A 13,737-nucleotide genomic window follows, 5' to 3' on the forward strand; every position below is an offset into this window, starting at 1 on the left:
AACCTTGGGACTGTCTGTCCCTTTTCTCAGGCAAGTGCAATGACACTTATTAGCCTAATAGTGGCGCTACTGAGCAAAATCACATATAACAGATGCAGCATTGAACTGCTGGTTTTTTTTTCCTTTTTCTTTTTTCCTTTTTTATTTATTTTGACTAATACATTCTACCACCGGGGGCGTGCAAGTACTTTATAAAATCAGTGTTGGGGAAGTTGCTAAAAAAAAGTATTTTAATAATTATTACCTCTTATGTTTTGTATTGCAATGTGATTACTTTTCTAGTTATTCTGAACGGTAATAACATTACCCATTTATTAATTCAGTTGACTTCTAAAATCCAAACTTTAACAGTTTCACGTGGCCAAGTTGTTCCGTTCTTCGACAGATTGCTTGTGCTGTTCTGTGCGGTTGCGGTACGTTTTAGTCAGGGCATAAGTTTGAATTTATAACACAAATGCGTATTTCCCATTTCACAAAAAAAAGCCACTCTTTTCTGCCATCCTCACACTTGGCTAGCATGTCAAAATGAAAGAAAGTGCTTTTTGATCAATAGTATATTTGTTGTTGGACCTTAAATATAGTTGTTGAAATTAGCCTTAGTACACTAAAATAATATATGTAGCGCAAGTAACTACGAAACAGTAACTGTTACGGGATTACTGAAAAATAAATAGTAATCCCTTACGTTATTTCATCACAGGAACATGTACTTTGTAGTTTTGTACTTTGTAATGCATCACCCCAACACTGCATAAAGTACATACAATCATATCAAACTGGAATATGTATAAACTAATATCCTTTCACGTTCTCATGAGTTTTCTTCGGCAGGAAAGAAAATCTAAAGGTGTTTTAACTGCCGCAATAATTAAAACTTTTGATGACAGAATGTAAAATCTTCATACCAAAATCTGTAAATCACTTCCTACATCGTAAACACCTCCAATGTTTTGTAGAATGAAAAACAGATTTGAGCTTCTTGCAGTGGTGAAGTCATTTGATTTGATGATGTGCTGCAAATGCTGTGATTCATTTTTACTACTAACAATATTTTAAGCTTGTCACCATTAAACTTCATTCTGTGCCAAATTCACCCTAATAGAAGCAATATTCTCATTTGCAGTGTACATCTGATGTTGGTGAACTTTAAAAGATTTAAAGAATGATAAAACATAACTTTACAATGCATGTACATGTAATGTAGAACATACTGCAATCAACTGAATTGTTTAAATAAAAATGCTTTATGTGGTTTGTTTCATATGAAGTCAGTTGTTTTGTATGAGATGTGAGAGAACTAGGCCTATAGGTAATTGTGTTATGTTAAAAAATATTAGTTACAAGTAAATATTAAGGAAAGCAAATGAACAAAGACTAGTGAAAAGACTAGTACACATTTAAGTGTTAATTACACTTGATCTTTTTGCATCTGAAGATTTCAATTGCAATCATATAGATCGGTGATTGCAATATGTATCTTTAAAGAAGAATTTTGATCCTGTCCAATGTTCAGATTTCTGTTCTGGAAATGTATGCCAATGAGTGCATATTTAATGCATTTGGTTATTTAAACATTCCATTTCAGAAAACTTTTAATAGCCAACAAAAAAATTAAACTGATTATAATTGGGGAAAGTATGGTGATCTATTAGTTAAAAGTTTTACCTAATTCACCTGCAGTGTCTTTCATTAAATGTCACTGTATTTCCGCACTTTCTTATTATTTTGACGGTGCCATATTTTCGAGCATTTGAAAAAAATCTGCTAATGAGATATCGATGACATTTTCTGCTATTATGATTGGTCCATCATGGTCAGCGTTGAGAAAAGTAACGTATTTCCCGTGACCACTTCGTTTGCGTTGCTTCAGCTTCGGTCTAGGGAATATTTTTCATCTGAATATTAACACCGATAATATTTAATAGACATTGAACTTAAATACACACTGGAGAGTTAATTAATATGTGTTAGAAACGTAAAATGTAGACTGAGGCAACTTTCGGACAACATAGCCCCGCCCATTTAGATGCTACGTTTCAATGGGTGGAGACAAATAAGATCACATAAGGGTCCCGGAGTTAAAGTACAAAGAGCAGACCAATACTAGCCTTAATAATTACCAACCGTTTTGACAGACCCCGAGTTCGGTGTTTGGATCCACAAAAATTTTGTATCGCGTTTTGTGTGTCATTCAAGACCTGAATAATGGCAGACAGAGAAAAGGCGACGGATCAGATGAAACTGTGGAAGGAGGGCCGCGGCTCTCAGGTCTGCTGCAGAATTTATTTATTGAATATTGTGTTATGTTAAAAATAAGTTCAGATTTGTGCATTTAATTGGGTTTTCAGCGTTTCTTTTAATGGGTTATTGTGCATTGAGAAATTGTGCCAAAGGTCGCAAGGCTGTAATGAATAAACACGAAAGGGATATGATTGTATCTTCATGTTTTGATGTGCAAAACGTCTCTATAGAACACTGAATTGTTGCGTTGCTTTAAAATTGACTTTATTCTAAAACTATTTTATACTTAAATCTGAAAGAGAGATACTTGTCATGACTGCAGTGACAAAATAATGCATAGCCTCACTGCAAGCAAACATGTGACTATCAGCGTTTTAATCATGAATTTAAGATATGTGTCACTTGTCACACATGCATGCAGTAGATAAGGTCTTATATATATTTTTTATTTAATTGCATAAAACACTAGTCAGATGCTGGTGTGCGTATTTAAAATAACATCCCCTGCGGTCTTATTGCATGATATGTTGTTTGCACACAAAGATAAGGTTTATTATATAATTTCAGGTCAAATGTTGTCGTAGTTCAAGTGGGTCAACGACATACTTTAACGGAAGAGGTTCAAGCCCCCGCCTCATCCCACTCCTCTCTAACGCGATTGGTCAATAACATGAATGACACCTTGCTCAACGAATCACATTTGAGAACGCCTGTTATGTTTTTGAAGGCTAAAGACTTTGTTATATAGTTTTAATGATTTATATTTTATCTAATAATGTTATTTATTATATTTATGTACATACGTATACTTTATATACAGCCTTAAAGGGACTTTGATATATGCCCCTTTCCTTTTTATTTATTTAACGAGGACACACTCTAATTCTGCGAATCTGCGACAGTTGAACTTTAACCAGATAAGTAGATAAATAAATGTTATGGTTATTTAATCACCATTTTCAGGCCAAATGCCTATAAAATACTATTTATTTTGCCAGTATAGTTTTATAAAACTCGTTTACTTCAGCGACACACATCAAATGTATTCATAGTAAAAAAATAGATTAATATAAATAGATTAATATCTAGGGCTGCACGATTTGGGGAAAATGTCTTGCGCTTGCGATATAATAAACAAAAGGTTTCATGAGTCAACTTGCTTGGTTCTCAAGGAAATTGCACACAGATTAGTGATAATGCTGAAATGTGTATTTCTCAACTCAAACTAGCAACAACAACGTAAATGCACAGTGTTTTCGAATTGAAATAATATTTTTTGTTACCAAATTAAATAAGGACATCTTTGCATTACTGCAAACGTGTTATTGTCTCAGTACAATAGTATAAAATAAATAGAACAATAAATAAGAACATTTGTATGCTCTGTAACGTTCTGTCCAGACAAGTTGGGACATTTAAGCAGGATAACATATGCTTTGTATAAGTCTGTGAATCATTTTAGGTGTAACTGTATTGTGATTGTCAAAGCATTTGGTAACTAAACATAATTTTTTTAAGTTTAGTGAAATGTTTACATGGTTTACACGGTACTATTTATAAATATAAATATATTCATATCTAAATATGACGAATATTGCTTTGAAAGCATTGACTGTTAAATAATCATAAAATACATGTTATTTGAGTTTAGTAAATAATATGATTTGGTTTGTTTGGATGTTATTTTAATTAGATGCAGTTTTGTTATTCTGTCTCATTTTGTTTTGTTTTCTTCTCAGCGGCCGGATGTCCTGACCACTGGAGCCGGAGTCCCGATTGGGGACAAGGTAAACTCAATGACGGCGGGTCCGCGTGGGCCCCTGCTGGTCCAGGACGTGGTGTTTGCTGATGAAATGGCCCACTTTGACCGAGAGAGGATACCAGAGAGAGTCGTGCACGCTAAAGGAGCAGGTGAGTGTGAACAGAAACATAAAGAGATTTTGTGTTTCTGTGCAGTAAATATACAGTAACATGTCATTTATTCCTGTGATGAAAAGCTGCATTTTCAGCATCATTACTCCAGTCTTCAGTGTAAGTATTAATTTAAGACAAAAATCTTGCTGACCCCAAACTTTTGACCAGTAGTATAAGAGGCTGAAATGACATGACTGTGCTGAAATTTGATTGGCTCACAAGAGCGGTGCTCTGATTGGATAGCTTTAGAGCTTGTATGTTATTGGAATGATAATATGAACTAAATCTTTTCTCTGTCTCTTTGCAGGAGCGTTTGGCTACTTCGAAGTGACCCATGACATCACACGCTATTGTAAAGCCAAAGTTTTCGAGCATGTGGGAAAGACGACACCCATCGCTGTTCGCTTTTCCACTGTGGGTACGTTTCTGTATGGATGTTATACTGGTTCTAGTGGTGCCTGGACTCTGTATGTATCTATTTGTTATGTTGGGATTAGGAATGCCAGGAAACAGTGGCGTAACAGAAGTTGTGACACTCAGTTCTCTGAAATGGAGCCAGATGGTTTTGTAAGAGGGTAAAGAGCACAAGCAGAAACGATGTGATAAACATAAGGCACACTCTCGCTCTCTTGCCTACTCAAAGTAAAAAGTACTACCTTTGTCCCTTGATAAATGTATTTGTATCTTTGTAGCTGGTGAGTCTGGGTCGGCAGACACCGTCCGAGATCCTCGAGGATTTGCAGTGAAGTTCTACACCGATGAGGGCAACTGGGATCTTACTGGAAACAACACCCCGATCTTCTTTATCAGGGATGCGCTTCTGGTGAGAGACTCGATCCACACACAGTCCGTTAGGTGCCTTGTCCCAATATTAACATGTGTGTTCCCTGTGCTTGTAGTTTCCGTCCTTCATCCACTCTCAGAAACGAAATCCGCAGACTCACTTGAAGGATCCGGATATGGTTTGGGATTTCTGGGGTTTGCGTCCTGAATCGTTGCACCAGGTACGGCAGCAGAAGCCGGTCGCTTTTGTGTTCTCACGTTAATGCAGAAAGTCTCACTCATGCTGATTTACGTGTACGCGCAGGTGTCTTTCCTCTTCAGCGATCGGGGGATTCCGGATGGCCACCGTCATATGAACGGATACGGATCGCACACTTTCAAACTGGTCAACGCTCAGGGGCAGCCGGTGTACTGCAAGTTCCACTATAGGGTACTTAATGTTTGTTTGTGTAAAATCTGCAGCTTGAAGTGACAAAATCACAGCCAATAAGGACAAATGTAATGTTTAATTAGGGCTAGGTGATAATGGTCAGAAATATTTTTCCATATCATTTGATATCGATATTTATCACAATATTTATTTCATACCATTAATGGGGAAGGAAATGCATTCAATATGTTTGTCAGACCTTGGGAATGAATGTGACGTATAAGGCCACATCAGTCTCCGACGTCTCACCCACGGACCATTGGCTGAACGTCACACAAAATGCCAAACACTTTGGCAGTTTCAAAGTCGTCATCTGATTGGTTGAGTTCTATAGGATTTCTGGAAGACCTGTGTGTCGCTTCCTAGTAGTAATGATTCTTGTTGTCTTTCAGACTGATCAGGGCATTAAGAATTTGACCGTTGAAGAGGCGGATCATCTTGCATCCACTGACCCAGATTACTCCATTAGAGATCTGTACAACGCCATCTCCAACGGCAACTTCCCATCCTGGACCTTCTACATCCAGGTCATGACCTTTGAGCAGGCGGAGAACTGGAAGTGGAATCCCTTTGATCTGACTAAGGTACTCTCATCCCAGAATGCACCAGTGGGTTTCAACCTTTTTGACTCTTAGTCCCCCTTTTGTCCAAGACAATATTCAAAGGCCCTCCTATTTAGACTACACAAATCTGTGCATTATTTTAGTCTCATTTAGATGCTAATGTGTCCATCCTGATGTCTGGATCTTTATCTCTCAGGTCTGGTCCCATAAGGAATTCCCTCTGATTCCTGTGGGACGCCTTGTGTTGAACCGAAACCCTGTGAACTATTTCGCTGAGGTTGAGCAGCTGGCGTTTGATCCCAGTAACATGCCGCCCGGCATTGAGGCCAGCCCAGACAAGATGTTGCAGGTACTTTTTACTATTTCACAAGCAACATACCTAGACACATTTCACAGGTTTGTTTGCACGGGCTTATGATGCACAAAAAGATGCTTGTTCACCATTTTGTTCTTGAGCAAGGCACTTAAGCTCTGGTTCCTCGTAATAAGCGTCCTGTAGATTACTTTGGATTAAAGCAACAATGACTAATTACAAGAGTCACTAGAATGACTAAATGCTGTAATTACTCAATTCTTTCGCCACAGGGGCGTCTTTTCTCCTACCCAGACACACATCGGCATCGTCTCGGAGCTAATTACCTCCAACTGCCCGTCAACTGCCCCTACCGCACCCGTGTGGCAAACTACCAGAGAGACGGCCCCATGTGCATGTACGACAACCAGGGTGAGTTAGATGCATAGCAGAAAAAACGTCATGTGTCATACTGGGTTTGGTTTTGGGTAAGAGATGGTATTAGTCTCTTAAAAGTGATTCAGATTAACAACGCAACATCTGTCTGGAATGATGGATCAGGGCATATGCTGTGAAGCTGTGAAGCATTTATAAACTTACTGTGGCACAATGAAGTAGAGTTCTCAACGGGCCTGAAAATAACAACCCGACCCGACCCGGCCCGTGGCTTTTAAAGCCCGGACCCGATGTAACCCGACACATCAACATGAATTATCTGTCCGAACCCGGCCCGCGGCCCGACGCCGCGTCGGAATTTTTTTTTTCTCATACACGTATTATCATGACCAGCAGACGGAAATTCAAATCAACCTTTAATGTTCACGCGTTTTAACAATACAAACAACTGAAACAATAAACTTTAAATATATAAATAGGCTGTAGTAGCGACGGTGAATTCACCTGAGGCAAGTTTACTTTTCACCAACTCTTCTTCTCCAGGCTAAAGGCGTGCACGCAGCGGTGTCAGGTCTGCCCCCGCCCCTATCCATGATGCGCTTGCACGCAGCAGCCAGACTTTCTTTACGGTGAACAGCAGCGATGATTAATAAATGTTTTTTTTTTTTTTTTTTCACTGACTGGAAAAGATTAAGCCCGAGGTCCGGTCCGACCCGACCCGAGTCATTTGATTATATTTTCGACCCGAACCTGGCCCGAACCCGCGGGTCCCGTCGGGTTTGTCGGGCCGACCAGACCCGTTGAGAACTCTACAATGAAATCTGTATTGAAATGTTAAGCAGTTTCTGTCCGATCCTGTAGGGGGAGCTCCGAACTACTTCCCCAACAGCTTCAGTGCTCCTGATACCCAGCCGTGCTTCATGGAGTCCAAGTGTCAAGTGTCTCCTGATGTGGGCCGATACAACAGCGCAGACGATGACAATGTGACCCAGGTGTGTTGGCGATCTGTGTACGGATAATCCAGCCGTCTGCGAGTTATAATATTTCCCGCTCTGATCCTTTCCGCAGGTGCGCACGTTCTTCACCGAGGTGCTGAACGAAGCCGAGCGAGAGCGTCTGTGTCAGAATATGGCCGGCCATATGAAAGGAGCTCAACTGTTTATTCAGAAACGCGTGGTATGATTTTAACCTCATGCAAATTATTCTAACTTCTCATTAGCAGCTATTGGGGAACATGTCTAGAAAAAAACAAATGATTCATATGTTTTTTGTGATTTTGCAGGTGCAAAACCTGATGTCCATTCACCCCGATTATGGGACTCGTGTTCAGGCTCTCCTGGATAAATACAACGCTGAAGGGAAGAAGGTAGAAAACATTCGATCAGTCTCACACACATTCATCTGTGTTCTTTTAGAATGTATCAGGGTGCATACCTAAAACCATTCTTTTTTTCAATTTGAAATAAAATAAATGCTAACTAAAATGAAATATAAAAAAACTAGCTTGATGTACTAAAATAACTGAAACGAAAACTGAAATAAAAATTAATAAACTATATAGACGTCTAAAAAAAATTACTAAAAATTCAACTTTTACATTGAAAATGAAGAAAAATTCAAAGAAAAACTAATTCAAAATGTTTTACAAAAAAAACTATAATAGTATCTCAACAATATTTAAATAACGCTGGTGTTTATATCATTATTTTCTGTCTTTGTCTCTCCAGAACACTATTCATGTTTATAGTCGCGGTGGAGCGTCTGCTGTGGCTGCAGCCTCTAAGATGTGATTGAAAAGTGCCCGCCCCTCTGCACACACACACACACCACACACACACACACACACACACACTTTCATTCTCTTATAGAGTGTGATTTAGAGTCATGATGCTTAACTCATTCCTTGTGTGTGGTAAAACTACAGACATCATATCTAACATGGCCAATTCACAAACACAAGTGGTATTTGCAAATGCTAGACTGATTTCATAATCATGATTTATGGCATTAAACCAAATGGGGGCCTTTAATGCACATGCAAGAGCATTGAACTAATCCAAACAAAATCAGCCTCTCTCTGCGTTTTGATTGTCTTTGAAGTTTAGAATAGACAAATAATCTGAGATTACTTTGACAACTTTGATGCTTTAGATTTATTTTTTGCTCTCTGTAAGACTGGGGAAACTGGAAGCTTGGGTATTGATGCAGTTTAAAGCTGAATAGGAGAAATGATCCTTTTCCGTCCCTTTTGCCTTAACTGAATATAATTCAGTTGTGTTAACATGAATGTAACGGCTTTTGTCATTTTTGTAATTAATAAATAAGAATATTTGATCTCTATGACTGAGTTGTGGATTCATTTGAAATCTCGGTTGTGCGTTTTCTTTTCACTACATACTAATTTTCCAAAGCCTGAATCTTAATCTTTGTCATACCTTTTAAATTTTATTCTCGCAAGCGTGAGATTTGGAGGGCAAAATGTAATATATGTATAAATGTATACATTTCTGCTTGTTCATCCCACAAAAATATTGTCTGTATGGCTTTGGAAGACTCAAAATATTGCATGATTCATATTCTGATTTCTTACATTTTTATTTGGAATTTTGGAACTTCACAATATTTGATGAAAGAAAAATAATGCCTTTTTTTTTTTTTTTTTTTTTAAGGTTCCATACTTTCAGTAAATGACTGCATTTTTGAGTGAACTTCACCTTTAAATGCCTTGCTCTTCCAGTAAGAGGCGCCACTTCCTTGCACAGGATCCCCAGATCCTAGGAGTTTGTAACAGTGTGGTGACCAAAATAAACATCACTTGAATGATGATAAAAAAATGTTTAGCTTGCAGCACACATGCTTCCTAAACATAAGCGCTTTGGTGTTCCAATGAGGATGCTTGCGTCCCATTCCCATTTCTATCCCCCAAAAACCCAGTAGAGTCAGTAGGCTTCTTTTTTTTGTTGTTGATGAAATTAATGAAAGGCTCTTAAATACCCCTGAAAAACGGGAATGATTCAGAAATTAACATTTTTATGCATTTTAAATTATTTTTTATTTAAATGCATATTTATAATTTTTTAAATAGCCTTATAGTTTTGATTGTGCGTTTTTTGACAAACCTAGAGATTTACTCGAAATGGATACATGTATAGAAGCAGCACCCTGCCCTGTTCTCTCTAGCAACAACCACATAATGAATGACCTTTCTCTCTCTCTGACTCCACCCATATGCAGTGCTGTATAAGTAGTGTCCTGATCTTTCTCCTCAGTAATTCCTCTTCAGATTCTTCCAGGAGTTTTGACCCCTGACCTCAGAAGATGGATAACGCCACATACAGCTACGTGAACGACTGCACTCCGCTCACTAACTGCAAGTCCGGCCGTAAGGCTGGCGGCTCCACGGTGGTCAACATGAGCCAAGCGGGCAAGAAGCCACCAAACGACTACCTGGTCTGGTCACTCTGTAACACTCTTTACGTCAACTTCTGCTGCCTGGGATTCATGGCTCTGATCTACTCCATCAAGGTGAGCTCCAACACCAAATGTCTTTTGTGTGGCTTTAACTTCTTCAGAAATATTCCTGGATGTCACATGATGGACCATCAAAGTTCTTAATTGGAACCAAAAATGGTTTTACAGCCCAATGCCATAGAAGAACCTCTAGTTTAGAAAAATATTATCTACTGGTGCTTTAAACCAGAATCTGAAGAACCGATAATGCAACATCCAGAACTTTTTTAATCTCCAAAGAACAATAAAAGTGATGCCATAGAAAACTATTTTGGGTTCCTCAAAGAACCTTTCAGTGAACAGGTTTTAAAGGTAACATTTTTTTTTTTTCTTAGTGTGAAGAACATTTTAATCTAATCTTACCTTTACCTTTTTGTGAACTGTAAAGTTCCATAAATTTGAAAGAAACATCGATGGCAATAAAGGACCTTTATTTTTTTTAAGAGTGCTGAGAATGACCTAATGCAAGGAACCATTTAAGAACCTTAATTTGAGTTCATGTGCTAAAACACGACTGTCCGAGACTCTCATTTCCGTTCTCCGTGTGTTTGTGTGTTCAGGCTCGAGATCAGAAGACCTTGGGCGACTTGCGTGCAGCACAGGAATGCTCGGACAAGGCGAAGTGGTACAACATTCTGGCATCGGGCTGGAATCTCTTGATTCCGCTGCTGTTGCTGGGTCTGCTGGTCCTGCTCCTGGTTCATCTGGGAAGCTCAGAGGGAGCGTTTGATTTCTTCGGTGAAGATGGATTTCAGAGTTTCATGAAGCTCTTCAGCAGGTAGACCGAGCGACTCAAGCGATCCCACCACCAAAAGCTCCTGCAAACCTTCTGGACAGTTCACGTTCTCCTCACTTTATCAGCATGATTTTTTTTTTTCTTTGGCTGTGTGATGAATTTATTATCATTTTGATTTGTTTTTCATAATTAATGTCAATGTACTGTATATCTATCCAACTATTCTATTTTATAAAGTTAATTTGGCTCAACTGTATTTAATAAAGTATTTAATGTCCTCAGTATTTTTCCACATGCGTCTCCTTGAACAGATTTCTATCAACAGTGAGATTAAATAAGTACATTAGCAATGTTTCGACGACAAAAAAGGTCCATTGTCATTCAATCGTGTAGCGATATAACGCACAGCACGTCGCTTTCAAACCAAGCAACGCGGCGAATTCGCGTTATCAGTGACTGGATTTCGCCCGCGAAATTTCGCCAAGCAACGCGATATTTCAGCGAAATTTCGACGGCAAAAAGATCAAATTTCAATAGTGTAGCGAATAAATGTTAAACACCTCCCTCATTCACAAAAGATGAATTCGCGTGACCATTGACTGCTTTCGCCCGCGAAATTTCGTCTGGCGATGTTAAATGTGGCTGCTGCACCTTCAGTGATGTTTGATTCACGAACAAATAATTATTTTGATCCGGTTCTATTTAATAATTAACATGTAGGCCTATATTGTGCTAAATATCATGTTAAGTAATAAAACTATGATGAGGTTGGTGACAGCCATAAATAGTGCAAAATATGTGTAATAAAAATAATAATCATAAACAACTAAATATTTATTTTATTACCAAAAAGACTTTTTTATTACCAAAAAAAGACTAAGCTGATTTGCTGGTCTTCCAGTCTGGTCAGGCTTGTCTTTTTGCCTGGTTTTAGAGGGGTTTTGGTCACTTTTCAGTTGAGACGCCATCTTAAACCAACTGAGACCAGCTTGGCCTGGTATGAAGATCATGTTAGGCTGGTTTTAAGCTGTTTTCTTTTTATCAGGGAAGTAAATTGGTTAAGAAGAGCAGGTTAACATGAATTCTTTGGAGTGTGTGTTTCAGGGAGACTGAAGGGGTGCTGTGGTTTAGTTCTCATGCGTCTCTGTAATGTTGGACTGTGCCGCCTGTGCTTACAGCGGTGACCCCTCCCAGCTCCACTGGTATTTTTATCATTTAAATGACAGAGCTGTTTGCCAAACTTCACTCCCCTTCTATTTCAGTCGGTATACAGAGTGGACACAGATGTGCAGGGACTCGATTAAAGAGCAGTTAACACACACCCTCATGTAGACCTTCTGTTCTGCCTATTTCTCATCTGTGTGGATTCTTGCTAATATCTTGGTTTAAATATTATAGTATACATAGGCCACACAGCCTATATGGGACATTTTGACGGTTTCTGTGTATCTTATCTCATCTCAGCAATAGAAAAACACGATAAAGAAAACCTTCAATCACCCAACCATTAATTAAAGTGTTCTATTCTGTTTACATGTATACACTTTTTTGATAAATGAGATAAAATGTTCTTTTATTTTAAATATGTTGAAGTAAACATAAACAATTGTTTTAAAATTGAGCTGGCAACGTGCCACAATTAAGATGTTAGAAGGTTTGATGATTAACTGGCAAACAAACATAATTGGTTAATAATGCACACTTATTGGTAACAGAAATGGAATAAGAATGAGAATTTGTAATGGAGTGGTCAACTGGCATCTCGGCTTTGTTTTGTCCAATAAAATCTAATATTTTTAGCATCTGGAACTTCTTTCGAGAGATTTTTTTTGAAAATTTCATTTTTCATTATTCCACGACACTATCAATTAAATCTCAGAGGTCTTTGGTGTTCAGATGCAGATTTAAGATAACATCTGTAAAATATAGCATCATCATGCTATAATTGCTGTAATAAACAGACATGTTAGGGTGAATCTCACAAAACATGTCAAGAACATTTTATATATTAGTATATTTTATTGAAAATATAAAAGATACTGATTGACATTGTTTAAGCAGGAAATCTGAGGCCACACCACAGGCCAACATAACCATGATATGAAAACCCCAAAAGCTATATATCTTACCTCACAGAATGGTACGAAGGCATTTAGGAAACATCGAAAGGTACACTTATTAACCTAAATGCCCTGTTCTGTTTATGTGTGATGTATTCTTCCTTGAGAAAATGGGATTAAAATTTTCTTTAAAAAAATAACAGGTGGCAGTTTCAGATAACTGGAAACATGCCCATTGGATGTGTGATGATGATAACAGACATTATCATTATTGTCATTACAGTAAAAAAGCTAAATATATTTCATTAATTGTATTTTAATAAATAACTGTGTATAATTGACTATTAGTTTCAGCATTTCAACGTTTTGTAAAACAACATGCATGCTAATATGTCCAAATCCAGAAAGGAATGAATTGATGCTTGTGAGTAGTGATTTAGCAGTACATAAGCAGTCATTTAGACACATTCATCCGAGGCTATTTACAGTGCGCTTATTACAGGGTCAGTCCGCCTGCAGAGCCTCGAGGGCACAGCAGTGATATAGCCTCGATCCCGTGTGTTCTTCTGAAACTGAGTTTCTTAGATTGAGTTGCAGCTTCTGTTTCTTGCTGTCTGGTTTATCTTCATTAGAGTTTCAGTGAGATTCATCTGCTGTCAGCAGGAGGGTTTTTAGCTTTTAGCTGCCGTGGTTTGAGCACAACCACATTAGGGAGGATCACACATATAAACACCCACAAACTGAAATTACCCTGCAGAGAGCAGACGTCTATATGCAGCTGATCTGAGAGGACTGAGGGATAATCTTGCCCT

General features: G+C 38.2%; 3 protein-coding genes across 3 annotated transcripts in view; all 3 read left to right on the forward strand.

The window, feature by feature from the left end:
* Nucleotides 1–1,259, forward strand: part of syt12 (synaptotagmin XII) — a 10,189-nt gene extending 8,930 nt beyond the window's left edge. The window contains exon 8 of the mRNA XM_084397814.1: nt 1–1,259. This exon is cut by the window's left edge and continues 604 nt beyond it. The gene's annotated coding sequence lies outside the window, so the exon portion shown is untranslated.
* A 787-nt stretch (nt 1,260–2,046) lies between these two features.
* On the forward strand, nt 2,047–8,959 carry cat (catalase). Its single transcript, XM_084398053.1, has 13 exons — nt 2,047–2,268; nt 3,981–4,152; nt 4,463–4,573; nt 4,848–4,978; nt 5,055–5,159; nt 5,243–5,368; nt 5,761–5,952; nt 6,128–6,280; nt 6,517–6,655; nt 7,481–7,611; nt 7,688–7,795; nt 7,902–7,985; nt 8,347–8,959. The coding sequence occupies exons 1-13, from the start codon at nt 2,206–2,208 to the stop codon at nt 8,407–8,409; spliced, it is 1,578 nt and encodes a 525-aa protein (XP_084254179.1). The 5' UTR covers nt 2,047–2,205; the 3' UTR covers nt 8,410–8,959.
* Nucleotides 8,960–9,789: 830 nt separating this feature from the next.
* Nucleotides 9,790–12,671, forward strand: ifitm5 (interferon induced transmembrane protein 5). Its single transcript, XM_084398054.1, has 2 exons — nt 9,790–10,144; nt 10,690–12,671. Exons 1-2 carry the CDS (start codon nt 9,938–9,940, stop codon nt 10,909–10,911), a joined length of 429 nt encoding a protein of 142 aa, XP_084254180.1. The 5' UTR covers nt 9,790–9,937; the 3' UTR covers nt 10,912–12,671.
* Nucleotides 12,672–13,737: the final 1,066 nt, after the last annotated feature.

This window comes from Rutilus rutilus (genome assembly GCF_951802725.1).
Source record: "Rutilus rutilus genome assembly, chromosome: 23".
NCBI classification, from domain to species: Eukaryota; Metazoa; Chordata; class Actinopteri; order Cypriniformes; family Leuciscidae; genus Rutilus; species Rutilus rutilus.